Genomic DNA, 26,053 nt, shown 5'->3' on the forward strand with positions numbered 1-26,053 from the left:
TCTCACTGCAGGCCATTAGTATGTCTGGAACAAGGAAAGGCAGACAGTCACAAGCCAATAAAAGAGGGTAAGCAGGCTCTGTGTCTAGAGGCAACAGCGCTGGTCATGGAGACGGTGCATCCACATTAGCACGTGGCCGTGGGACACGCTTGGCTTTTTTTTCAGCAGCTGGCCGCGTTGAGCTCCAACATGCGGAAGACTTGGTCGAGTGGATGACCAAGCTGTCCTCATCCTCCTCATCCTCTCTCACCCATGCTCAGGGTACTTTGTCTGGCAAAGCAGCTGCCAACGCGGCCTCTTCCCTCGGCTCAATGGCATCAGTGACTCCTTCACTAGCCCCACCATGTCCTCCTGAGGAGTCCCTCGAACTGTTTGACCACAGTGTTGAGCACATGCTCCAGGAGGATGCCCACCGTTTAGAAGGCTCTGATGATGATACTGAGCTAGATGAAGCCCGAAACGTAAGCACAGACAGAGGGGGTGCCCAAGAAGGACAGCAATCTGGCAGTCATGCTTCCCCTGCTGCAGCATACTGCCAGGTTTGCTCCAGTGATGAGGAGGGAGGGGATGATGAGATCACTGACTCAAAGTGGGTGCCTGATAGGAGAGAGGAGGAGGCACATCACCAATGAGGCAGGATGCCCGCCAGGGGCCAGCCTAAGGGCAGCACGCTGACTGCATCACACCGCAAAGCTCCTTCTGCATGTTATTCAAAAAGTTCTTTGGTGTGGGCCTTTTTTGAGACGAGTGCATCAGATCACACCACTGCTATTTGCAACATATGTCTCAAGCGTATCTCGCATGGCCAAAACATCTCCCGCTTGGGCACCACATGCTTGACCAGACATATGTGGACCTGCCATGCAGTTCATTGGCAAGCGTATCTATAAGACCCACACCAAAGAACAAGGAGGACCACTCCTTGCTCCTCATCAGCTGAGATCTCCAACCCTACTATACCTTCAGTCCTCTCTGAGACCTGCACTGCGAGGAATGAAGGTGTAGAATTAGTGTCACAGCCAAGTACTTGTGGGCAATCTGCTTTCGGTACACCGACGTCAGATTGTACCAGGCAAATTTCCCTGCCCCAGCTGCTGCACCACCAAAAGAAGTTCACTCCCAGCCATCCACATGCCCAGCGGTTGAATGCTAGCTTGGCAAAATTGCTAGCACTTCAACTGCTACCTTTTCAATTGGTGCCCCCTTCCGTGAGTTTGTGGAATGTGTGGTTCCTCAGTGGTAGGTACCCAAACGCCACTTTTTCTCACGGAAGGCGATTCCAGCTCTCTACCGGGCATGTGGAAGGCAATGTCCATGCCTCGCTGGACAGGGCGGTCGGCGGTAAGGTGCATATTACCGCTGACTCATGGTCCAGCATGCATGGACAGGGACGTTACCTAAGTTTCATGGCGCATTGGGTGACTCTGCTGGCAGCTGGGAAGGATGCAGGACAAGGTGCAGTAGTGTTGGAGGTTGTTCCACCACCACGCCTTCAAAATGCCACTACTAATGATTCTGACACACCTCTCTCCTCCATCCCCTCCTCTTCTTCTTCCTCTATGGCCTCTTCCTGTGCTTTGTCCTCTGAACCAGCAGTGCTCCGTAGGCGTTCAAGGGGCTACGCAAGTATGCAGGCCAAAAGATGCCATGCGGTGCTTGAGCTGGTGTGCTTGGGGGACAGGAGCCACACTGGGGCAGAGGTTCTGTCAGCTTTGCAGGGGCAGGTTCAGAGGTGGTTGACGCCACGCCAACTTAAGACAGGAATGGTGGTTTGCGACAATGGCACCAACCTCCTCTCAGCCCTCCGACAGGGACAAATGACCCATGTGCCCTGTTTGGCTCATGTCCTTAACTTGGTGGTGCAGCGGTTCTTGGGCAGGTATCCGGGCTTACAGGATGTCCTGAGGCAGGCCAGGAAAGTCTGTGTGCATTTCCGCAGGTCATATAATGCCAGTGCTCGGCTGGCAGACCTACAAAAGGAATTTAACCTGCCCAAGAACCGCCTAATCTGTGACATGCCCACCAGGTTGAACTCAAGGTTGGCCATGCTGCAGCAGCTGCACACGCAGCAGAGGGCCATCAATGAGTACCTGTGGGACTATTGCACCAGGACAGGGTCAGGGGAGCTTGTTTTTTTTTTTTCCCCACGCCAGTGGGCCATGATCAGGGATACATGCACTGTCCTGTCACCATTTGAGGAGGCCACAAGGATGGTGAGCAGTGACAGTGCATGCATCAGTGACACTGTCCCCCTTGTCCACCTGTTGGAGCACACACTGCATGGAATAATGGACAGGGCAATTGAGGCAGAACAGAATCAGGAAGAGGAGGACTTCCTTAGCTCTCAAGGCCCCCTTTATCCAGACAGTGTTCCTGCGTGCCCGCCGATCACACAGGAAGAGGACGAGGAAGAGGAGGAGGAGGATTGTGTCAGTATGGAGGTGGAGCCTGGCACTCAGCATCAGCAGCAGTCTTTAAGGGATCATTTACAGTCCCAAGAAACACATAGACTTGTACGTGGCTGGGAGGAGGTGGCTGCGGATCATGTCATCCTTAGTGACCCAGAGGACTCCGGACTGAATGCCTCAGCAAACCTACGCTGCATGGCCTCCCTGATCCTACAAAGCCTGTGGAAGGATCCTCGTATTCGTGGTATCAAGGAGAAGGAACAATACTGTCTGGCAACCCTCCTTGATCCACGTTACAAGGGTAAGGTTGCGGACCTTATCTTGCCATTGCAGAGGGAGCAGAGGATGAAACATCTTCGGGAGGCCTTGTAGAAAGGTCTGTGCAACGCGTTCCCAGAGACTGGGAGGTTACAAACTCCTGTTTCTGGACAACGTGTTGCTGAGGCTTCGGTCAGTCAAAGAAGGAGCGGTGGAGAAGGTGGCCGTCTGACCGATGCATTCAGACAGTTTTTTAGTCCGCAGCCTCAAGGTATGATCGGTTCCAGCAACCATCGCCAGTGTCTGTTTTACATGGTGCAGGAATAACTAGGGGCAAGATCTGACTTGGACACCTTTCCCACCGAAAATCCTCTGGGTTACTGGGTCTTGAGGATGGATCACTGGCTAGAGCTTGCACAGTATGCAATTGAGCTACTGGCCTGTCCTGCATCCAGCATTCTTTCGGAACACACATTCAGTGCTGCTGGAGGCTTTGTAACCGATCACAGGGTGCATCTGTCCACCGACTCTGTCGATTGACTGACCTTCATAAAAATGAATCAGTCTTGGATCACCACCAGCTACCAAGCACCTGGTGCTGATGTAACCAAATACATTTTTTTTAAATGTCAGATCCCTTCAAAGACTGCCTATGCTGATGCTGAGTGACTATCCTGTTATACTGAGTAATTATCCTCTTCCTCCTCAATGATCATGATGATAGCTTGTTAGAACATTTTTGGTTCTGGGTGCCGCTAGTCCCGCCACCAGTGCCTAAGGCCCAATTTTTCAGCCCCTGTTTAACAGGGGCATGTAATTACAATTTTTCATGCAATTCTTTGGAGCAGGGCTAGTTCCTGCGCTCCAACTAGAGTATCTGTGAGGGGTTGCAGTGTTGTGGTACCAGCACCAGTGTCTAAGGCCCAATTTTTCAGCCCCTGTTCAACAGGGACATGTAATTATAATTCTTGATCTAATATTTCACAGCAGGGCCCATTTCTACGCCCACCAAGATTATCTGTGAGGACTTACAGTGTTGTGGCACCAGCACCACCACCACCAAAGGCCCAATTTTTCTGCCCCTGTTCAACAGGGGCATGTAATTACAATTCTTGATCTAATATTTCACAGCAGGGCCCTGTGAGGGCTTACAGTGTTGTGGCCACAACAACACCTAAGGCCCAAATTTCTGCTGAGTATATAGGGCAGGCCCCTACTTTCAAACATCCAACTTACAAATGACTCCTACTTGCAAACAGAAGGAGACAACAGGAAGTGATATGAAATCTACCCCTAGGAAGGTAAATTCTCTCCTGTAAGAGTTAATATGGGGAAAACTTTTCTCCTTTCCACTGATGCTTTATCACCAATCCTTGTTTCACAAAAAAACCCAAATTTACAAAAAACATTTGTCATTGGGACAAAAAGTGAGGTGAAATCTTCTGAAGAGGAGCACAGACAGCAAAACAAATGTCACAGGGGTGATAACCCTTCCCTATGTTTTCCAAAAAGCTTAAAATAGATTTTTTGGCTGGAGCTAAACACGTTAGAAATGTACCAGTTCAAAATTACAAACAGATTCTACTTAACAACAAACCTACAGTCCCTGTCTTGTTTGCACCGCCTGTATACTGCTGTTCAGAGTATATAGGGTGTGGGGGCCCCACACCTTTCCTTTTTTAATTTGAGTGCGGGGTTCCCCTTAATAGCCATACAAGACCCAAAGGGCCTGGTAATGGACTAGGGGGTACCCATGCCGTTTGTCTCACTGATTTTCATCCATATTGCCAGGACCCCACATTACATTAAAGCCACATGCAGTTTTAAATTACTTTTTTTCCTTTAAAAATGACATTTTGTGCAGGGACTGTTCTAAGCACGGGAAACATGCGCCACTTTACAGGCATACTATAGACACCCCCCAGGTGCGATATTTAAAGGAATATTTCACTTTTTTAAAATTTTAAGCATCATTAAAATCACTGCTCCCGGAAAAACTGCTGTTTTTAAAAGTTTCTTTTGCATTGATACATGTCCCCTGGGGCAGGACCCAGGTCCCCAAACCCTTTTTAGGACAATATCATGCAAATTAGCCTTTAAAATGAGCACTTTTGATATTGAACGTTCGAGTCCCATAGACGTCAATGGGGTTCTAGCGTTCGTGCAAATTTTCGGTCTGTTCGCAGGTTCTGGTGCGAACCCAATGGGGGGGGTGTTTCGGCTCATCCCTACCCTTAAGTATCTAGGGATACACCAAACCTAGACTAACTATACAAACAAAACTTTCAACCCCTTTTACAAGCCATAACTAAGAACTTGGAGAAACGGTCATTAAAATATTTCTTATGGTTTGGCAGAGCAGCCATCATTAAAATGTCAATCCTGCCTAGAATCCTGTATTTCTTCTAAACCATCCCTATTCTGTTGCCCACAAACTTTTTCCGCTCGCTGCATGCCATACTCAGAAAATTTCTTTGGGCGTCCAAAAAAACGAGAATAAGTCTATCATTACTCACCAAAGACAAACAAATGGAGGTATGGGTTTCCCTAACTTCAAAAATTTTTACCTGGCCACAAATCTTACTAGAATTATAGACTGGACCTGCCATGCGGATAACAAAGATTGGGTGGCATTAGAAAATAACATGGGTCCCATATCCGTGTCATATTCACCTTGGATTCCATGGGATTTATGCTCTAAACAGCTAAAACAACACCCCCTCATAGGGGCGACGCTTAAAAACTTACAAACAGTAACCTGAGTATCCAACTTAACTAGATCACTAGGGCCACTAAAACTGCTGACTGCTAATCCAGACTTTATACCGGGAATGAACAGATCATCCCAGCTATCTATCGATAGAAACACACCTCTTTTGGCTACAAATTGCTTCGTAGGAAGCAAAGTCAAATCAATCTCACAATTGCAAACAGAAATCAGTCTGCCATCCCTGAACCACTGGGTATATCGCCAAATCCATGAATATGTTTTGAGCCCCCAGAGACATAAACATTTTATAAGACCACTAACGCCATTTGAAACTGTCTGCTTCATGGCTAATACATCTACAAAAAACATTTCCTTAACCTACACTTGGTTGCAGGCCTCTGGTCTTCAGGAACCCAACAGACATAAAATGTTCTGGGAAACAGCACTAAACTTGCCTTTCACTAAAGACCAATGGCTACAGGCCTGTGTGTTTGCTCACAAGTGTGCGATTAGCACGCAATTACAGGAAACCTCGTTCAAGCTTCTAACGAATTGGTACAACACACCAACCAAAATACATAAGTGGTTCCCTACAGTTCCTGACCTCTGTTGGTGCTTCAACCAGGTGAAAGGCACCCTACAACATATATGGTGGGAGTGCACCTTCATTCAATCTTTCTGGAGATGGGTAAACAAAACCATAAAACAAATAATAGATACAAGGATTCAACTAAATGCAGCATGTTGCCTATTGCACATCACCAATTGTTCAATGAGAAAATATAAGAAATCACTGACAAGATTTCTACTCACAGCCGCAAAGGAAATGTCCAATGGAGCGTACACACGGTCGGATTTTCCGACAACAAGCTCACATCAAACATTTGTTGTCAGAAATTCTGACCGTGTGTATGCGGCATTACAGTTAAATTTACTATGCTCAAGTACATGTACAAATGTTATTATGATTGTACAAATGCTTTATTTCTGAACGTATAATAACATAATAATAATAATAATAATAAAGTAAAACTGGAGAGTTGCAAAATCTGGTGCAGCCCTGCGGAGAAACCAATCAGGTTCCAGGTTTTATTGTCAAAGCTTAACTGAAGCTGGGAGATTTATTGTTTACCATGCACAGTTGTAGCAGATTTTGTTCTCTTCAGTTTTACTAAATCAACCCCATAGTGTTTAACAAGCCACCTGCATTAGTGACTGCTTATATATGCCTTATGTCCTTTTATCTTATTTTATTATAGTGTTGAAATACACCTTCTTGATTAAGTGGCCGGAGTAAGCCACATGTAATGCCATTGTAACATGTTACATTATATTTTTGACCAATAAGGACCCAATTGTCTATGCATGAAAAAGCCAAGCATCTCCTCTTTTCAGGTACCTCTGCTGCTGCCACTACCCATTTTTTGAGGTTAAGCTCCATTACCTTCAAACACACTGGGATACCACTGCCTTCAGCATAGGGTACTCGGGAAGAACCCCATCAAGCATTGAGCGCAACCACTTTCTGTATGGAGGGAGATAAGGCTATGCTCTGTATTCTAAAGATACAGGTTGCTTGATGCCTGCTTGGGATTCTTGTAGCCTTCCAGATATGAGTATTGCCATGTATATTATTCTTCTGAACCATCCTACAACCTCTTTATCACACCAATACTACACGCCAGATTTTCTGATGGTGCCATTCTATGCATGAAGGTAAAAAGCCTTTTGTGTTCAGCAGCCCCCCTAATATTTACCTGATCCCCATCTCGATCCAGTGATGTGCAAGAGATCAGCGGCTCTCTGGGGTCTCTTCCTCCTCATTGACTGAGACAGCACCGGGAGCCATTTGCTCCCGCTACTGTAATCACAGCCAGTGAGCTAATGAGGAAAGAAAGGGGTCATGGCACCGTGCGCTCTAATCGTTGGGGCTTCCCCCATTGGCTTGTAGAATCTCGACTTAGACGAGGGGAGAGAGCCTGCTTGAAATGTAATAATTTGTTAGCAGTTGAGGGATACACAGAATGTTTTCGTTCTGTCCTCCCTTCATGCAGATATGACTGTCCTATTTCCTACGGCAACTGGTGTTGTGGAGAAACCCCTCTCTGTCCATGAATACAACCTTAACATGGGAGGGGTGGACCTCAAAGACCAGTTGTTGGCGCTCTACCCAATTGCCCTTAAGGCCAGACGCTGGTACAAAAAAGTGTCTGTATATTTATTCCAATTGGCTCTGCTGAATGCTTATGTGCTATAAAAAGCTTCAGGACGAACTGGATCCTTCTTTAAATTCCAGGAAGGGATCATCACAGCTATTCTGTTTCCAGATGGTGCTGTGGCCCACCTTCCCAACGCAAATGCAGTGAGCCGGCTGCATGAAATGCATTTTCCGCATGTCCTCCCTGGTACCCCTACCCAAAGAAATCCCCAAAGAAGATGTGTCTGCAGAAAACGTAGATTTAAGCATGACACCCGCTTTTATTGTGCCTCCTGTCCTGACCAACCTGGTCTCTGCATCAGTGACTGTTTCAAACGCTACCACATACTAGTGGAGTATTAGTGTAGGGTACAGTATTGCACAGTCCTAGGGCACACAGGGTTTTGAAAGATTAGATGGCCATCACATTTTGAGAGAACCCAATCTGGAATGTTTACAGTTTACAGTTTATATAAATGTGCAAAAAAAACACACACACACAAATAAAATAAAAAAGCCAAAAATAGTTGTGGTTTTATTTTTCTTCTCTCTATTGTTCTCTCTCTTATGTCCGCTCTCAATTGTCTGCTCTCTATTGTTACTGTATTTTAAAACTGTAATGTTTTATTTTTACTATTGTAGCGCTGGTAGATTTTCATCTAGTTTATTATCTAGCTAATTTAGTGGGTTATCTGTTTCATACATAGTCAGATTTAGCCTCTGTTCCAGTTTGGCTGTGTTGCATGTAGTTTCACACTGTGCCTGTGGGTGTCGTTGTCGCCATGGGTCAGTGTTGGAAAGGCAACACGCTGAAGCGTATGGATGCTCTTCTGTCCCGGAGATAACTCGGTGGAGGTGGTCCTCCGAGTTTCATTCTGGGAGAGGGTATTTATGGGACAGACGCCATGTTTTAGGGTTTGTTTCGTTCCACCTGCTGGCCCTCCTGGCCGACAGGTATGTCTTAGGAGTACTACCGCGTGGTCCTACGACTGGTAGGACCACATTGTTGCAGCGTGTGGGTGGTCCCAGAAGCCTGTATGGGGCCTACCACAGCGGCAAGGGAATGGTCCTGTGCTGTCTGTCCTACAGGAAGAAGCTGGACAACTGAGAAGATCCCAGGGGAGGACCCATCATGGAAGGATCATGCAGAGTGCTGGTCTGGAAAGGGGCCTGGTGACTCAGTTGGAGGACGTATCCTAAAGTTAACCTACCGCATAGTACTGCTGGGTCGGCTTAAAGGTTCTAGTGCTGTGTGTGCTGTTCATCGTAAACCATTACATCCTGTGGCAGAGGATCGTACGGGTTTCTATTCCATTCAAGTCTGTGGCAGAGACTTTTGTTCGTGCTGCGTACCGGTTGCTAGGTTAATGAGAGAAACTTATCCGGGCAGGCAAAGATTCAACTTTAAAAAGAGAGTACATCCACCTACAAGATTACAATTCATAATACTACATCAAGAAAAGGTATTTGAACTTCCCTTACAACTCTTCTTCTACCTCTTTCCTGCTACTTCCTTCAGTTACTCGTTATTAAAGCATTGGAAAAGATACTCAAGTGTCTGGTGTCTACACTGTCTGGCATTAAACTCAACGGGACCCTAGATCCCGTTCCAGTGAAATTGAGGTAACGAAGGTGACGGTAACAACCCGCTTAAAACCAGCAGCTCCACTGTGAGTTAGTGCTACAAGTGGGGGCATCGTCTAACCTCCTGCAGTCCTGAGAGGTATTTCACCAAGAGTTTATGTTAAAAGAGGTTTCTGGACTTTGTCCCTTTTTCCAGGAAAAGAAGGGGTTAAATTGCAGGACTTTATTTCTGACTGCGTAGGCTGTGGGTGAGAAGTAAAAGCTACGTGATCAGAGGAACAAGTGGGAGGAGCTTAATCTACTTGTTACCGCGTGGGACGCGTGTGTGTGTGTTGGCGCCAAGGGAGAAGAGAGGCCTCATGATCGTGCTGAAAGGATCAGAGTAGAGCCATGTCTTCTTTTCCATTGGCACCGTCGACTGTGGGGCCTAAGATGTTCCCTACAAGTACCGCTGCGGGTGCTATGCTGACCGGAACCCTGCTGACAGATACCGGCATTCATCTGAAGCCGCAGGGGAGGTTCGTGCTATATACAGTTGGAGATATCGAAAGTCTGGGCATGCTTTACCACAAGTGTGAAGGACTGGCCATACATCTCCGTCCATTTGTTTGCTGTTTGCAGTGCGGAGAATATTTGTTCACGGTGGAGCAACCTACCATGTCGCCCCGTGCTTATCGTGTGGATTGGGCTACAGGAATTGCCACAGTGGAAACTACTGCCATTGCTGCTGGAGAGCAACAAGCCGTGATCTCGTCTGCTACTGTGAGTGTTCCCGGGGAAGATGCTGCTGTTACCGCTTCCTCAACGGACATCACCTTTATGTCCATGTCTACTACACCTATCCCCGTTGCACCTGTTCCAAGGAAGGTGGGATATGTGAAGGCTTCCCGCGGCAGTGGTCGAGGCCTACCCCAGAGACTACCCGAACCGGAGCCGGAGAAATACATGGATCCAGAAAAGTCCACATCAGGAACGGGTGAGAGTTCAAAGGGGAACATATCTGGGAAACTTTGTAAATATTTGCCAGCAGAAGAGTTGAGAGACTCGGAGATAGATTCTATGTCAGAGATCTCCGGTGATAATGATTTGTTTGAGACAATGTCACAGGAACTATTGTGGGCCCAGGATGAAAATGTTGCTTCTGTTTTAACCTTCTCAGAGTGGACAGCCCTGAATTCTGGGAAGACATCACCTTGTGTGGAGCCGCACAGTACTACCAAAGAGACATTGTCAAAAGTTGCTAGTTTGCTTCTGACACCTGTCGGATCTATGGTGAGTAAATCACCAAATTCTTGTGTGCCTCCTGGTTTGGGGAAAAATAGATCTTTGCCTAAACTTGCCCGTTTACAGAGAGTGCTCACCAAGCGAGTTGCTACAGAATATGGTCTGGAATTTCCCTATGTTACTCAGGACATTATGCAGGAAATTGAGGCCAACCGGGAACAGTGGTACAGTGAAGCTGTTTGGGACTATTTGTCTGTGCCAAAACCTTTCCGGAGAGCTGGGTATTCTGTTGCCATGGACGAACGCTTCAATGGATGTTTCCTACATTGGAACTATGGTCGGCACATCTATGCTGACAAAGTGGTCATTTGCAGACCCGGAAAAGATGATGTTGTGTACTTTATCACTACCGTGGATAAACTAGGAAAGAAACTAAAGTTGGCAGATCCTCGGTTTTATTGGTGATTATGAAAAGGAACTCTGGGGTGTGTAGTTAGAAAGTGTCAGTGCCTAGAGATCTCCGTGTTTAAGAGACAATATTAATCTCAGTGTTTTTAAATTCAAAGGATCTTCGCTAGTTGGACTTTCTTTATTGAAAGGATGTAATCCACTTAAAGATAGGGATGGACTTTTCAAGTTACTTTAGCTTGCTTCCATTAAAAAGGAAAATATGTGGGAAGAGAGTGTCATTCTTCTTCTGGAATGAGGCTTTGCTCCTAAACTATTTAGTGATGATACTGTACATATCTAGAGTGTATTTAACTTTGCTTTTTTTCAGGAACAATTGGATCTCCTATCAAGCTGTTAGGCTTTTCAGCTAGATAGATAGTGGGGTTTGTGACAGTCTTAATGTGATTTATTTTGCGGATGTGAACATGTTGTTGTATAAATGTTGAAACTGTAATATTTCTATACTGTCTTTTCTTCTTCCTTATCCAAGTTCCAAGTTCAAATACCTACTCTCAGGCTTGGGAGTTATTTGAAAGACGTTGAGGACAATGTCTATTCTAGTGGGGGCGAGTATGTAGCGCTGGTAGATTTTCATCTACCACTTATAGGTAAATTTAGTGGGTTATCTGTTTCATACATAGTCAGATTTAGCCTCTGTTCCAGTTTGGCTGTGTTGCATGTAGTTTCACACTGTGCCTGTGGGTGTCGTTGTCGCCATGGGTCAGTGTTGGAAAGGCAACGCGCTGAAGCATACGGATGCTCTTCTGTCCCGGAGATAACTCGGTGGAGGTGGTCCTCCGAGTTGCATTCTGGGAGAGGGTATTTATGGGACAGACGCCATCTTTTAGGGTTCGTTCCACCTGCTGGCCCTCCTGGCCGACAGGTATGTGTTAGGAGTACTACCGCGTGGTCCTCCGACTGGGACAACCACGTTGCTGCAGCGTGTGGGTGGGCCCAGAAGCCTGTCTGGGGCCTACCACAGCGGTGAGGGAATGGTCCTGTGCTGTCTGTCCTACGGGAAGAAGCTGGACAACTGAGAAGATCCCAGGGGAGGACCCGTCATGGAAGGATCATGCAGAGTGCTGGTCTGGAGAGGGGCCTGGTGACTCAGTTGGAGGATGTATCCTAAAGTTAACCTACCGCATAGTACTGCTGGGTCGGCTTAAAGGTTCTAGTGCTGTGTGTGCTGTTCATCGTAAACCATTACATCTTGTGGCAGAGGATCGTACAGGTTTCTATTCCATTTCAAGTCTGTGGCAGAGACTTTTGTTCGTGCTGCGTACTGGTTGCTAGGTTAGTGAGAGAAACCTATCCGAGTGGGCAAAGATTCAACTTTAAAAAGAGAGTACATCCACCTACAAGATTACAATTCATAATATTACATCAAGAAAAGGTATTTGAACTTCCCTGCAACTCTTCTTCTACCTCTTTCCTGCTACTTCCTTTAGTCACTCTTTATTAAAGCATTGGAAAAGATACTCAAGTGTCGGGTGTCTACACTGCCTGGCATTAAACTCAACGGGACCCTAGACCCGGTTCCGGTGAAATTGAGGTAACAAAGGTTACGGTAACAACCCGCTTAAAACCAGCAGCTCCACCGTGAGTTAGTGCTACACTATGTATTATTGTATTTGCTTTGCAGGTATAGTATGTCTTATTGTTATACTGTAATGTTACTTTGTTTTATTGTTAACCATCATTTGCTTAGCGGGTACGCATTCAGCTGCAGCACTGGTTTATTTATTCTGACAGCAACGTTTGCTCCCACGATATGTAAAGCCGTGACTCCAGCGCTGTAGGAGGTGATTTCACCACCACAGTTAAAAAAAAGAGCATATATGCCGAAGCATGGGGGCAGGGATGGAGGAGCGATTTGCTCCTAACATTAGGGGCAGATTGCCCCCATGCTTCAGCATATATTTTGTAGGCACAGATTGTGTTTTAAAATCAAGTTGTTTTATTGAGTTAATATTTTATCGTTACCATTGTTTGCTTGTCAGGTATGCCATTCAGCTGCAGCACTGATTTATTTATCTTGACAGCAACAGCGTTTGCTCTCAAGATACGTAAATCAGCGACTCCAGCGCTGCAGAAGGTGATTTTACCACCACAGTAAAAAAAAAAAAAAGGTGCATGTATGCCCATCAGTAGAAGTGGGTAGATGAAGGGCGGTATTCTAATGGTGGGCATACCTACCGATCAATCTCTTTTTTTCGTTCAGCCTACAGGCTACACAAATAAATTAACATTACAATGTATGCCCAAAAAGGACCAGCAACGTACTGGTATAATGTTGGACTTTGAGTGATTATACTAGAAATATGCCTGCAGGTTTAGGTATCATCTTAGTATCATTCTTTTCAGCCACCGGTCAGCTTTCATGTAAAAGCAATCCTAGTGGCTAATTAGCCTCTACACTGCTCTTACAAGCAGTGGGAGGGAACGCCCCCCTCCCACCGTCTTCCATGGTTTTCTTGGGCTCTCCTGTCCCAACAGGGAACCCGAGAATGCAGCCGGTGGTTCTGCCAGCTGACCATAGAGCTGATTGGAGACCAGAATGGCTACAATCACCTCTATGGCCTATGAAACCGGAAGCTATAAGCATTTCATGACTTAGGTTTCGCCGGATATAAACAGCTCCATTGGGAAATTGGAAAAGCATTTTATCACATCTATCATGGTGTGGTCAGATGCTTTGAGGGCAGAGGAGAGATCTAGGGTCTAACAGACCCCAATTTTTTCAAAAAAGAGTATCTGTCACTACCTATTGCTATCATAGGGGATATTTACATTCCCTGGGATAACAAAAATTGATTAAAAAAAAAATGAAAGGAACAGTTTAAAAATAAAATAAAAAAGCAAATTAAATAATAAAAAATAAAAAAAACACCCCTGTCCCCCCATGCTCACGCGCAAAGGCGAACGCGTCGGTCTAGTGTCATATGTAAACATCAATTGCACCATGCATATCACCGCAAAGGTCAGATCAAGGGGCAGTAATTTTAGCAGGAGACCTCCTCTGTAAATCTAAAGTGGTAACCTGTAAAGGATTTTAAAGGCTTTTAAAAAGTGTATATAGTTTGTCGCACGTTTGTGTGCAATTTTAAAGAATGTCGTGTTTGGTATCCATGTACTCAGCATAAGATCACCTTTTTTATTTCATCAAACATTTGGGCAATATAGTGTGTTTTAGTGCATTAACATTAACAATTTTTCTTCCAAAAAAATTGCGCTTGAAAAATCTCGGCTCAAATACTGAGAGAAAAAAAAAAATGGAAAAACCCACCAAATGCCAGGACAGTTCAACCCCCCTAAATGACCCCTTTTTGGAAAGTAGACACCCCAAGCTATTTGCTGATAGGCATGTTGGAATATTTTATATTTTGCCACAAGTTTCAGGAAAATGACAAACATTTTTTTTTGCACAGTTGTCACTAAATGATATATTGCTCAAACATGCCATGGGCATATGTGGAATTTCACCCCAAAATACATTCTGCTACTTCTCCTGAGTACGGGGATACCACATGTGTGAGACTTTTTGAGAGCCTAGTCATGTATGGGCCCCTGAAAACAATCACCACCTTCAGGCTTTCTAAGGGCGTAAAATGGTGATTTCACTCCTCACTATCACAGTTTCGGAGGCCATGAAATGTCAAGATACCACAAAACCCCCCAAATGACCCCATTTTGGAAAGTAGACACACCAAGCTATTTGCTGAGAGGCATGTTGTGTCCATGGAATATTTTATATTTTGCCACAAGTTTCGGGAAAATTAAAAAAAAAAATTGTATTTATTTTTTTACACAAAGTTGTCACTGAATGATATATTGTTCAAACATGTCATGGTTATATGTGAGATTACAAATCTATTCTGATGGTTCTCCTGAGTATGGGGATACCACATGTGTGGGACTTTTTGTGAGCTTTTATTTATTTATTTATTTTATATTATTATTTATTTTTTGCACAAAGTTGTCACTAAATGATATATTGCTCAAACATGCCATGGGCATATGGGAAATTACACCCCAAAATACATTCTGCTGCTTTTCCTGAGTACAGGGATACTACATGTGTGATACTTTTTGGGAGCCTAGCCGCGTACAGGACCCCAAAAACCAAGCACTGCCTTCAGGCTTTCTAAAGGCGTAAAATTGTGATTTTACTCCTCACTACCTATCACAGTTACAGAGGCCCTGAAATGTCCAGATAGCACAAAACCCCCCAAATGACCACATTTTGGAAAGTAGACACCCCAAGGAATTTTCTAAGAGGCATGGTAAGTATTTTGCAGCTCTCATTTGTTTTTGAAAATGAAGAAAGAAAAGAAAAATGTAATTTTTTTTCAATTTTCAAAACCTTGTGACAAAAAGCGAGATCTGAAAAATACTCAACATGCCTCTCAGCAAATAGCTTGGGGTGTCTTCTTTCCAAAATGGGGTCATTTGTGGGGGTTTTGTGCTATCTTGTTATTTCATGGCCTCTGAAACTGTGATAGGCAGTGAGGAAGTAAAATCACCATTTTATACATTTAGAAAGCCTGAAGGCGGTGATTGGTTTTCCGGGTCCTGTACAGGGCTAGGCTCCCAAAAAGTATCACACATGTAGTATCCCTGTACTCAGGAAAAGCAGCAGAATGTATTTTGGGGTGTAATTTCCCATATGCCCATGGCATGTTTGAGCAATATATCATTTAGTGACAACTTTGTGCAAAAAATAAATAATAATATAAAATAAATAAATAAATAAAAGTTTGTCATTTTCCCGCAACTTGTGGCAAAATTTAAAATATTCCATGGACTCAACATGCCTCTCAGCAAATAGTTTGGGGTGTCTTTCCAAAGTTGGGTCATTGGGATGGGTGCTATCTTGGCATTTCACGGCCTTTGAACCTGTGATAGGTAGTGAGGAGTGAAATCAAAAATTTACGCCCTTAGAAATCCTGAAGGCGGTAATGGGTTTTCGGGACCCTGTACACGGCTAGGCTCTGAAAAAGTCTCACACATGTGGTATCCCAGTACTCAGGAGAAGGAGCAGAATGTATTTTGGCATGTAATTCCACATATAACCATGGCATGTGTGAGCAATATATCATTTAGTGACAACTTTGTGTAATTTTTTTTGTCATTTTTCAATCACTTGTGAGTGCCAAAAAAATAAAATATTCAATGGGCTCAACATGCCTCTCAGCAATTTCCTTGGGGTGTCTACTTTCCAAAATGAGGTCATTTGTGGGGGGGGGGGTTGTACTGCCCTGCCATTTTAGCACCTCAAGAAATGAGATAGGTAGTCATAAACTAAAAGCTGCGGAAATTCCAGAAAATGTACCATAGTTTGTAGACGCTATTACTTTTGCGCAAACCAATAAATATACGCTTATTGACATTTTTTTTACCAAAGACATGTGGCTGAATACATTTTGGCCTAAATGTATGACTAAAATTGAGTTTATTGGATTTTTTTTATAACAAAAAGTAGAAAATATCATTATTTTTCAACATTTTCGGTCTCTTTCCATTTATATCACCAAAAAAAAAAATTGCAGAGGCAATCAAATACAATCAAAATAAAGCTCTATTTGTGGGGAAAAAAAGACGCAAATTTTGTTTGGGTACAGCATTGCATGACCGCGCAATTACCAGTTAAAGCAGTGCAGTGCCAAATTGTAAAAAGTGCTCTGGTCATTAAGCAGACAAATCTTCTGGGTCTGAAGTGGTTAAGTCTGCCTTTAAATATCACTTTAAAGATGAATTCCAGATATGAATATTTTTGCAGAGTTCTAGTTTGAACCAATGTAACTATGCATATACCATACCTGTGGGATCCCTGTAGAAGCTGGAAAACCCTGTGGTAAACACCACTTTTTTATTATTATTATTATTATTATTATTATACAGGATTTATATAGCGCCAACAGTTTGCGCAGTGCTTAACAAAATGAAGGCAGACATTACAGTTACATTACAATTTGGTACAAGAGGAATTAGAGGGCCCTGCTCGCTAGAGCTTACAATCTAGGAGGGAGGGTCAATTGATACAAAAGGTCATAGCTATGGGGGATGAGCTGATGGAAAAAGTAAAACTGTATTAGTTAGGAGCAGGATAAGCTTCTTTAAAGAGAAGGGTTTTCGGGGATCATCTAAAGATGGATAGAGTAGGGGACAGTCGGACAGCTTGGGTTAGGGAGTTCCAAAGGATGGTAGAAGCTCTGGAGAAATCCTGTAGGAGAGCATGGGAGGAGGCGACAAGGGAGCTAGAGAGCAGGAGGTCTTCTCCATTTCAGCCTTTACAGATGGACCTCAAAGATTCCTAAAATGCTGCCAACATTGGGAGGGAAGAGAATGTAAAGACTCCCCAAAATGAATACCATACACCTCCTACATATCCTGTGATAGAACTTCCTATTATCTCCTGTATAGCGGTGTCTGGTCAATGAATACAACACCAATCTTACTGTAGGTCCATGTCAGAAGTCAGCTCTGTGCAGAGCCAAGAAACTTAAACTTCGACAAGACTACAAAAACATCAGAACAGGCATACCTGGTATCTGGAGAGCTGCATGATCCAGTTGGCACAGGATCGGATGGAATGAATCTGTAGTAAAGAACACAATATAGATTTAATAATGTGAGTTTATCTTCTTTTACCAAAGCAAAAGGAGTTCAAGTGTTTCCAACAAAGGGTTCTGTTAATATTACAACATACAAAGATATTTTAGACAATTGCGCTCTTACAAACTTGTGGTACCAGTTTGGTGAAGACCCTTTTCAGTTCCACCTGTACTGACTGTACCTCTATGTAAAAAAACAGCTCCATAAAGACATGGGTTGACCAGTCTGCTTTCGAGGAACTCAAGTGTTCTCCACAGAGCCCTGACCTTAACCCTACTGAGCATCTTAATTAAAAGAACAATTGTCTTAAAACTATGGTGTATATACAGTACATAAAGATAATCAATCCTGATGTGCTGACGGCCTATCTAAGTCAATGCCTTCTGAGAGGAAACACGTCGGGTAGGAGCCAGTAGCATGACATCAGCCTGCACGGACCATTCTGCAGGCGGTCGTGCATTATTGATGTTTATCTGGATTATACAAGCTACTGATTTGTAAATGCATTCCTATTTGTTATTACTTTTTATGTGTTAATGCACAATGAGCCTTCTCCTTTGCTTCCATTATAACACGCTGTGAGAGACATGAGCCTGCATCCACTCCAATCTATTAAGGCCGACTGACAATCAACCCTCAGATGTGATTTCTCATGAAGCACATATGATCTCTCAACTGGGATTATTTGGTCTGGTAAGCGGCCAATTGTTTTGGTTTGGAGCCACAATCACATTTTGATCTGCTTTATTTTGCACAAGGACACTTTCGCAAATCTCTTTGCATGTGGGATATTTGGAATTATAGACCCATATTCAGCAGAGAAATTTTATGAACTTTAGGAGATATTTTTCTTTTTTTTCACATGGACTTTGAAATATATGTTGGTTTACTGTATATACATTGAAGCACAATTTTGTATTATACATGCATACCACGCTTTACGTACACTCACTTTACGTATGCTTGCGAGTACGGACACATTGGCGTCTATGGGAAATCTTAGTCAGCTTGACATGGCACTGCTCCTGTTTTTTTTTTTTTTTTTATATCAAAAATTTTTATTAATTTTAAATGACAGAAATAGAGAAATAACAAGGTAAACAGTACATTTTCAAGTCTGACATCTGTAGTAACAATAACGCTTCTCGTTTTCCAATGTTGCATTCAATCTAGTATAGCTTTGTGATCTCATAATGCTGTTGGTTAGCAAGATTTCAGTAAGAGAGAGAGTTGGTATATTATCATTGTGGTGTTGTACAGGAATCAATGAACACCCACTTGCGATCACTCTATTTTTGTCGCCGTGGGTATTCTATTAGTTGTGCACATCAAATATTTATTATGCTATAAGCATTAAAGTGTGAAACGGTATTATTGGTATGAGTTAGTCAGCATAACCGTAGAAAAATAACATCAACATAACCAAAAACAGAAAAAAAAAAACATAGAACAGTCAAGGTGATAACTATACATTTCAGAGTTTTACTTTCCGGTTATACCAGTCTCTCCATGAATCCCATTGCTCCTTTACCTTTTTATAATTCCCATTAGCTGATGCATGGAGTACTTCGTATGAGCCATTAGTTTGTGTGGTTTGTATTATTTCTGATAATGTGGGGGCATTTACTTCTTTCCATTTTCTCAGGATAGATATTCTAGTGGCCAGTAGGATATGTGAAATCACTGCTCTGTACTTTGAGTGGATTGTGTGTAAGTCCAAGGACAACAATATCATCCCTGGAGATAGTGCTTGTTTTACACCTGTGATATCCATCATTATCCTTTCTACCTGTGACCACAAACCCCTCAGTTTTGGACAAAACCAGAGTATATGAATCAGTGTTCCAGTATTTCCACAGTCTCTCCAGCAATCCATGGGGTCAGATACCATCTCAATAGTATTTTTTGTTGCATTTCGCCTAAATTGGTGCTATTTGTTGATGAGTGAATAAGGCGAAATGATTTTTCCCAGTGCTGAGGTGTATATTCCTTCCTTAATTCTTGTTCCCATGCTAGCATGGACTGTGTTTTTGTACATATATTCTTTTCTTGGAGTCTTGAGTATATCAGTGATATACCATTCTGTGTGTTTAATTTTGTTTGATAAAATTGAGTCAGTTTTTCTGTTATGCCGCGTACACACGGTCGGACTTTTCATCTACAAAAGTCCAACGGACGCCGACGGACTAAAGCTGGCTGGTAATCCGTTCGTGTGTGGGCTTCTCCGGACTTTCAGCAGACTTTTTCAGCCTCAAATCCGACGGACTTTAGATTTGAAACATGCTTCAAATCTTTACGTCGTAACTACGACGGACCCGAAATCCGCTCGTCTGTGTGCTAGTCCGATGGACAAAAACCCATGCTAGGGCAGCTATTGGCTACTGGCTATGAACTTCCTTATTTTAGTCCGGTGTACGTCATCACGTACGAATCCGTCGGACTTTTGTGTGGTCGTGTGTAGGCAAGTCCGTTCGTTAGAAAGTCTGCTGCAAGTCCGCCGAAAGTCCGCCGGAAGTCTATCGGACAGGCTGTCGGACTTTTGTAGACGAAAAGTCCGACCGTGTGTACGCGGCATTAGTGTTATGTTTAGATTTGGATTTGTTGTGATTAGATGGGCTAATTGTGTATATCTGTAGATCTCGGTTTGAGGTAGTTGATAGTCTTGTAGTTTAGCGAATGACTTTACCGAAGGGCCTTCCATAATTTCGTCTAGAAAATATATAACCTTTGTCTGCCAACTAGTTAGATTGAGGTCTGGAATGATATGTGTAAATGCTGATATGGGAAACTTCAATGGTGTTACTCTGTCACTCCAGTTTTGATATGCTCTCACCGATGCTAGTATAGGAGGGGTTAACTTTTTGTGTGGTGATTTGGTGAGATGAGTAGTTAGAAGGGAATCTTTAAGATTTCCTTTGGGGTTTAGTGCACTTTCAATATCCTTCCATGTTGTGTTAGAATCTGCTCGCATCCAATGTTGTATCTGTGTGAGAATTGTTGCAAAATAACAATCCTGTAAATGCACATGCCCTATTCCACCTGTCTTTCTGTGTTTGATCAGTCTATTAAAGGCGCATCTAGCTCTTTTTCCCTGCCATAGGAATTTGTTTATGATAGATTGTATAGAATTAAAAAATGAGTTGGGAATTGGGATTGGTAGAGTTCTGAAAAGATAAAGCAGCTGAGGGAGTATCTGCATATTAAAGGCTGCCAATCTGCCAAGCCATGACAATTCATTATGGTCTATTTTTTTTAATCTATATAATTTGCCGATATTAGGTCTTCTGTTCTGGGTGTCAGGGTTATACCTAGATACTTAACACCATCCTTTTTCCAAATGAAGGGGAATTTTTGTTTTAATTCCTGACTATCTTTATCTGGGATACCTAGGCTTAGTATGTAGGATTTTGTTTTGTTGATTTTATAATATGATACTTTGTTAAAGAAATGTAGTGCTTCATAAACATAGGGGAGAGATACCTTCGGGTTAGTAAGCATTAATATTATATCATCGGCAAAAAGGCTTATGGTGTGGGTTTTAGATCCTATCTGTATGCCTGTTATCTGTGGGTGTGACCGTATGTAGGTAGCAAGTGGTTCCATTAAGAGATTAAAAATTAAGGGGGATAGGGGCCAGCCCTGTCTGGTTCCATTAGTAATGGTAAAAGGCGTAGATAGAGCACCAGAAATGTAGACTCATGCCGATGGTGTGGAATAAAGAGCCATTATGGCACTATAGATAGGACCCACAAATCCGAACTTGTCCAATACCAAAGCCAAAAATTTCCAATGTATCCTGTCGAACGCCTTCTCCGCATCCAGCGTGAGGAGCAGAGAAGGCGTCCGACGTTCCCCAACCACATGAATAACATCAATGAGGCGCCTCGTAGCGTCCGCTGTCTGTCTGCCTGTGGTATACCCAGATTGGTCTATATCAATAAGAGAAGGCAATATATTAACTAATCGTTCTGCTAGTAGCTGTGCATATATCTTGATGTCCTTATTCAGTAAAGATATAGGCCTAAAGTTTTGTGGGGAGTCAGGCTCTTTCCCCGGTTTCGGTAAAGCTACTATCAAAGCCTGTAACATGTCAGGAGGAAATGAGGAGGAGGCAGCAGCAGAGTCAAACATCCTCACCAAATATGGTGATAGGATGTCTTGGAATGTTTTATAATATTCACCGGTGAACCCATCAGGTCCAGGTGATTTGTTTGTCGGTAAAGCTGATATAATTTTCTTCACTTCATCATTTGTAATGGGAGAATTAAGGTCTGTGAGATGATCCTGGGTAAGTTTGGGAAGATAAATTTGTTTAAGAAATGATGTAATGATCTCTGGAGTCGGCTGTGGTGCTGTAGTATCATCTTTGATGTTATAAAGTGAGCTGTAATATTGGCTGAACGCATCCCCTATTTGTTGCGGGTGATAATGTTTAGTATGTGTAATGGGGTGTTTTATAAAGGGAATTTGAGTTTTATATCTGTGGCCTTTGAGTTTATTAGCTAAAAGTTTCCCTGCTTTGTTTCCGCTAGTGTAGTAGGATAATTTGAGCCTTCTGGTGGCCTTTTCAAAATCCTCCAAAAATAGGAGTCTCAACTCTTTGCGAAGGTGTGATAGTGATTCTGTCAATTTATGAGAGGTGTGTATCATGTTTTGTTTCTCAATGCGTTCTATCTGGGAGATTAGTGAATCAACTTGATGCTGCCTCCTCCTTTTGTTTCTAGCTCCTTGTTGAATCAGGATTCGCCTTGCAAACGCCTTTGTGTGCATTCCATACAATAAAAGGGCAAGAGACTGAATCCCGATTGAGCTCAAAGAATTCTATAAGTTGCTTTGTTAGATAAGATTTGGTAGGACCATCCTGAAACAGTTTAGAGTTAGCCCTCCACACAAAGCTAGGACCATGCGTGGACGGGTCTCCCACCGCTAATGACCCTGAGGCATGATCCGACCAAGTGATATTATTAATGTTAGCTGTTTTACATTTGAATAGCATTTTTTTATCCACTAAAATTAAATCGATTCTGCTATAGGATTTATGGACACCTGAAAAAAATGAGTAACCCCGTTCGTTAGCATTTATACATCTCCAAATATCATATAGTTCGTAGGATCGTAGTGCAGCCTTCAGAGATGGCGGAGAATGTTTTGGTTTAGCTGTCGAGTCTATCATCGGATCTGGAGTAACATTGAAATCTCCACACATCACCAATAGTCCCTTTTGTACCTTGCGTATTTTTCACATTACTTTATGGAAGAATTTTATTTGTCTGGTATTAGGTGCATATATGTTGACAATCGTATAAGTGGTAGAGTTAATGTCACAAATCAAAATGATAAATCTCCCTTGTGGGTCACTAATAATTTTGTGTGTCTTGAATGCTACAGTATCTCTTATTGCTATCATCACCCCCTTCCGTTTAGTGTCGGCATTGGCATTAAAAATAAATGGGAACTTGGGGTGGGAGCATTTAGGTGGTGATGACACACAAAAGTGTGTTTCTTGGACACACATTATATCACTTTTGTGTTGCAGAGCCTCCTTCCATAGGGATCTTCTCTTCACTGGATGATTGAGACCTTTTGCATTAATTGTTAGAAAATTAATAGCCATTTTGGGAGTTTATGGAGTGATGTGTGGTGGGTACTTTGTAGTGACCACATATTGTTAGCAGGGTCATACCTTTTATTTGATGAAGGAGTGGAGCTCGAGGACTACTTGACGTCCCGATTGGTTTTGCAGGTACAATAACTCGAAGGTTCTTCTTGACTGTTAGAGATAGAAAAAGATAACAGAATTTGGAAAAAACCACGGCTGTAAGCCTAACATAAGTAGGAAAAGGATGGGTGTGGCACATAGACACTCAATATTTAGTGGGGGAAAAGGTGGTCTTCAGGACCAACAAAGGAGAACAGTTCAAATTGGGAGAGACTCTTCCTCAGCGAGTTTTAGTGCTCTTGTCTTGAACCTGGGCCCAGGTTATTTATGAGAGCGTGCGTTTTTCTGAATGACAGTACGCCACTCAGATTCTTGATTGATATCCTTATTGTAGCTTGAGGATGTGGACGGTTCAGGTATAATACCCCATTTGCTTAGCAGTTCCATGCCTTTGTCTACTGAGTCCATTATATGTTGTTTTCCGTCCTTGGTGACAATTAGTTTCGTGGGAAATCCCCATTTGTAACTAAGCTTGTGGTTTCTAAGTGCCTTGGTAATGGTGCCTAGGTTTCTGTGTTTTTGTAAGGTAAATTGAGATAAGTCCACCTAAAATTGCAGGTCTGTGTATGGTGACGGTATTAGCTCTTTATGGTGGGACACTGACATCAACTTTTCTTTAGTGTGGTAGAAGTGGAGTCGTAAAATGACATCCCGGGGAACGCTGACAGGGAGATGAGTGGGCTTGGGGAGGCGGTGAATCCTGTCCACAGTAAAATCTATTGCTGACATTTCTGGTAGTACTGTGGTAAAGAGCTGAGATACATAATTACGCAGGTCTTGCTGTAGGACAGATTCTGGAATACCGCATATTTTGACATTATTTTTCCTGGCTCTGTCCTCCATGTCCGCCATTTTGGCTTTTATACTATCTATATCATCTTCATTACTTTCGTTTGCATCCACTAATGCATTAATGGTAGTGGCAAACTTCCCCATCTTATCTTCCACATATGTCACTCTTTCTGATACCTCCTGTAAGTCTCTGTTAACTGTGTGAATACATGATAACATGTCAGAATGCAAAGAACTTCTCAGGGATACCAGCATTTCCTTGAGAATAGTATCCATGACCGGTTGATTAGTAGTAGGGAATTGATCTATGGAGTTTGGCAGCTCCCTGGTGTCATCCCCTGAATCATGGGCAGAGCTCACCTCATATTCTTCATCTGCTGCATCCATCCTTGCCCGGGATTTCTCTGGACTTCCAGAGGCTGGGGTAGCTGGGGAGGATTGTGATCCTCTAGGTGGGCTGTTTCTTTTTTGAGATTTCCCCTTCTGTGATAAGATTTGTGTGTGTCTGGATACTTGCGTGGAGGTCGTGCCATCGCCATTTTGCCTAGGCCCCGGCGGGAAGAACTCTATCAGTTTCTGAGGCCGGGACCCCTCTGCCTTCCGTCTTGGCATGGTGACCGTTTGATTTCCTGGGTCGTGTGAGCTGAAATGCCCGTTTTTTGCACTCGGCTGAGGTCCTGGGAACCCGGTGTGTGCCGTTGTTTCCTCGCTGCAGTCAGAGCTCTGTTAGACCGTGGCCATCTTGGTCTCCGGCTAGCTCCGCCCCACTGCTCCTGGTTTTTAACATTGATGTCTATGGGAAATCTTGGTCAGCTTGACATGGCACTGCTCCGGAACCATAAATGAGGCACACCAAACTTGGGGAGCACCAATAGGGGACCCAGGACTACAAAATATCTGATTTTGGAGTCAGCCAGCTTGCCTAGGTAATCTACCATGTCGTAGTCCTGGGTCCCCTTAACGTGCTCCCCAAGTTTGGTGTCCCTGTCACTTATGGTTCTGGAACAGTGCCATGTCAATTTGGCCAAAATTTCCCACAGACGCCAATGTTAAATGTTAAAAACCGGGAGGAGTGCCATGTCAAGCTGACCAAGATTCCCGATAGAGATAGTGTATTTACCTGCATTGAGAGGTGAAAAAGGGAATTTCTAGATACATGCTCTGGTCCTATTGTGTACTTAAAAGTGGGGTATGCCTGTACTATATTTTGAAGTATGAAATGAATGTATTGCATTTAATAGTATGTCTCATCAGCCATGCTTGATTAATACACTCAGCACTTTATTATTATATATAATTCTTTTGGATCAGCAAAGGCATTATATAGAGAGGTGGATTTTATTCCCCCAATTTTTAGCACATGTTTATTCACTATGGAGAAACCGCACACTAGAACATAGCTACACATATCTAATATTTCCTCAGTATTCAAGGGAATTTATTTCACGTAGCAGTTTCGAATATCTTTTGTAAATTGTAGCCAGGCGCAAACTTTCTTTGTAATCCTTACCATATTTAGGAAATGACATTAACCGATTTTGTCAATAATGTCACTACTATCCCCATCTTTTCCCTTATATAGCTGTCATTCGGCAAGCACTACTATCGAAAATTGGTCATGTGCGCTGGGTCTGTTGGCTTTTTAATCTCAATAAGTTGGAAGGCAGCAGGCATTATGATTGATAATGGATTTACAAAGAGGGACTTTTTTTTTTCCATTAAGATCCTCCTTAAAATCCATACCGGACTAGTATGCATTTTCTTCTTCTTTTTTTTTTTTTGGTGGGCGGGGATTTACACACATTTTTTTTCACTTGTGCTATAAGATATGGTACAGCACAAGTGAAATTTACAAATTTCCGGCAAATTACATTTGATTTCCAGCTTCTTTTTAGAAGAAAAACAGAAGAATCACACATAACCCGCCAAAGGATCCCCAAATATTTTAAGAGACCTTAACAGGCATCTGTGTGCGTTTTTTTTTTAAATTAATTTATTTAATAGAAGCCAGAAAGAAAATACCATTTGTTGGCAATTTAAAACCATTTTTCTTTTGTAAATTTCGGGGCTTTAAAAAAAATCTGTGCTGCTAGCCA

At 43.0% G+C, this 26,053-nt stretch overlaps 1 protein-coding gene across 1 annotated transcript in view; it reads right to left on the bottom strand.

Annotated features, from left to right (window-relative positions):
* LOC141106651 (uncharacterized) overlaps positions 1 to 24,569 on the bottom strand; it is a 198,150-nt gene extending 173,581 nt beyond the window's left edge. The window contains exons 1-4 of the mRNA XM_073597594.1: positions 23,770 to 24,569; positions 23,531 to 23,676; positions 23,130 to 23,216; positions 17,376 to 17,429 (exon numbers count right to left, since the gene is read on the bottom strand). Coding sequence (XP_073453695.1) covers positions 17,376 to 17,429; positions 23,130 to 23,216; positions 23,531 to 23,676; positions 23,770 to 24,569 — 1,087 coding nt within the window. The remainder of the gene's footprint in view (positions 1 to 17,375; positions 17,430 to 23,129; positions 23,217 to 23,530; positions 23,677 to 23,769) is intronic.
* Positions 24,570 to 26,053: the final 1,484 nt, after the last annotated feature.

Source organism: Aquarana catesbeiana, linkage group LG08 (assembly GCF_042186555.1).
Source record: "Aquarana catesbeiana isolate 2022-GZ linkage group LG08, ASM4218655v1, whole genome shotgun sequence".
NCBI lineage: Eukaryota > Metazoa > Chordata > Amphibia > Anura > Ranidae > Aquarana > Aquarana catesbeiana.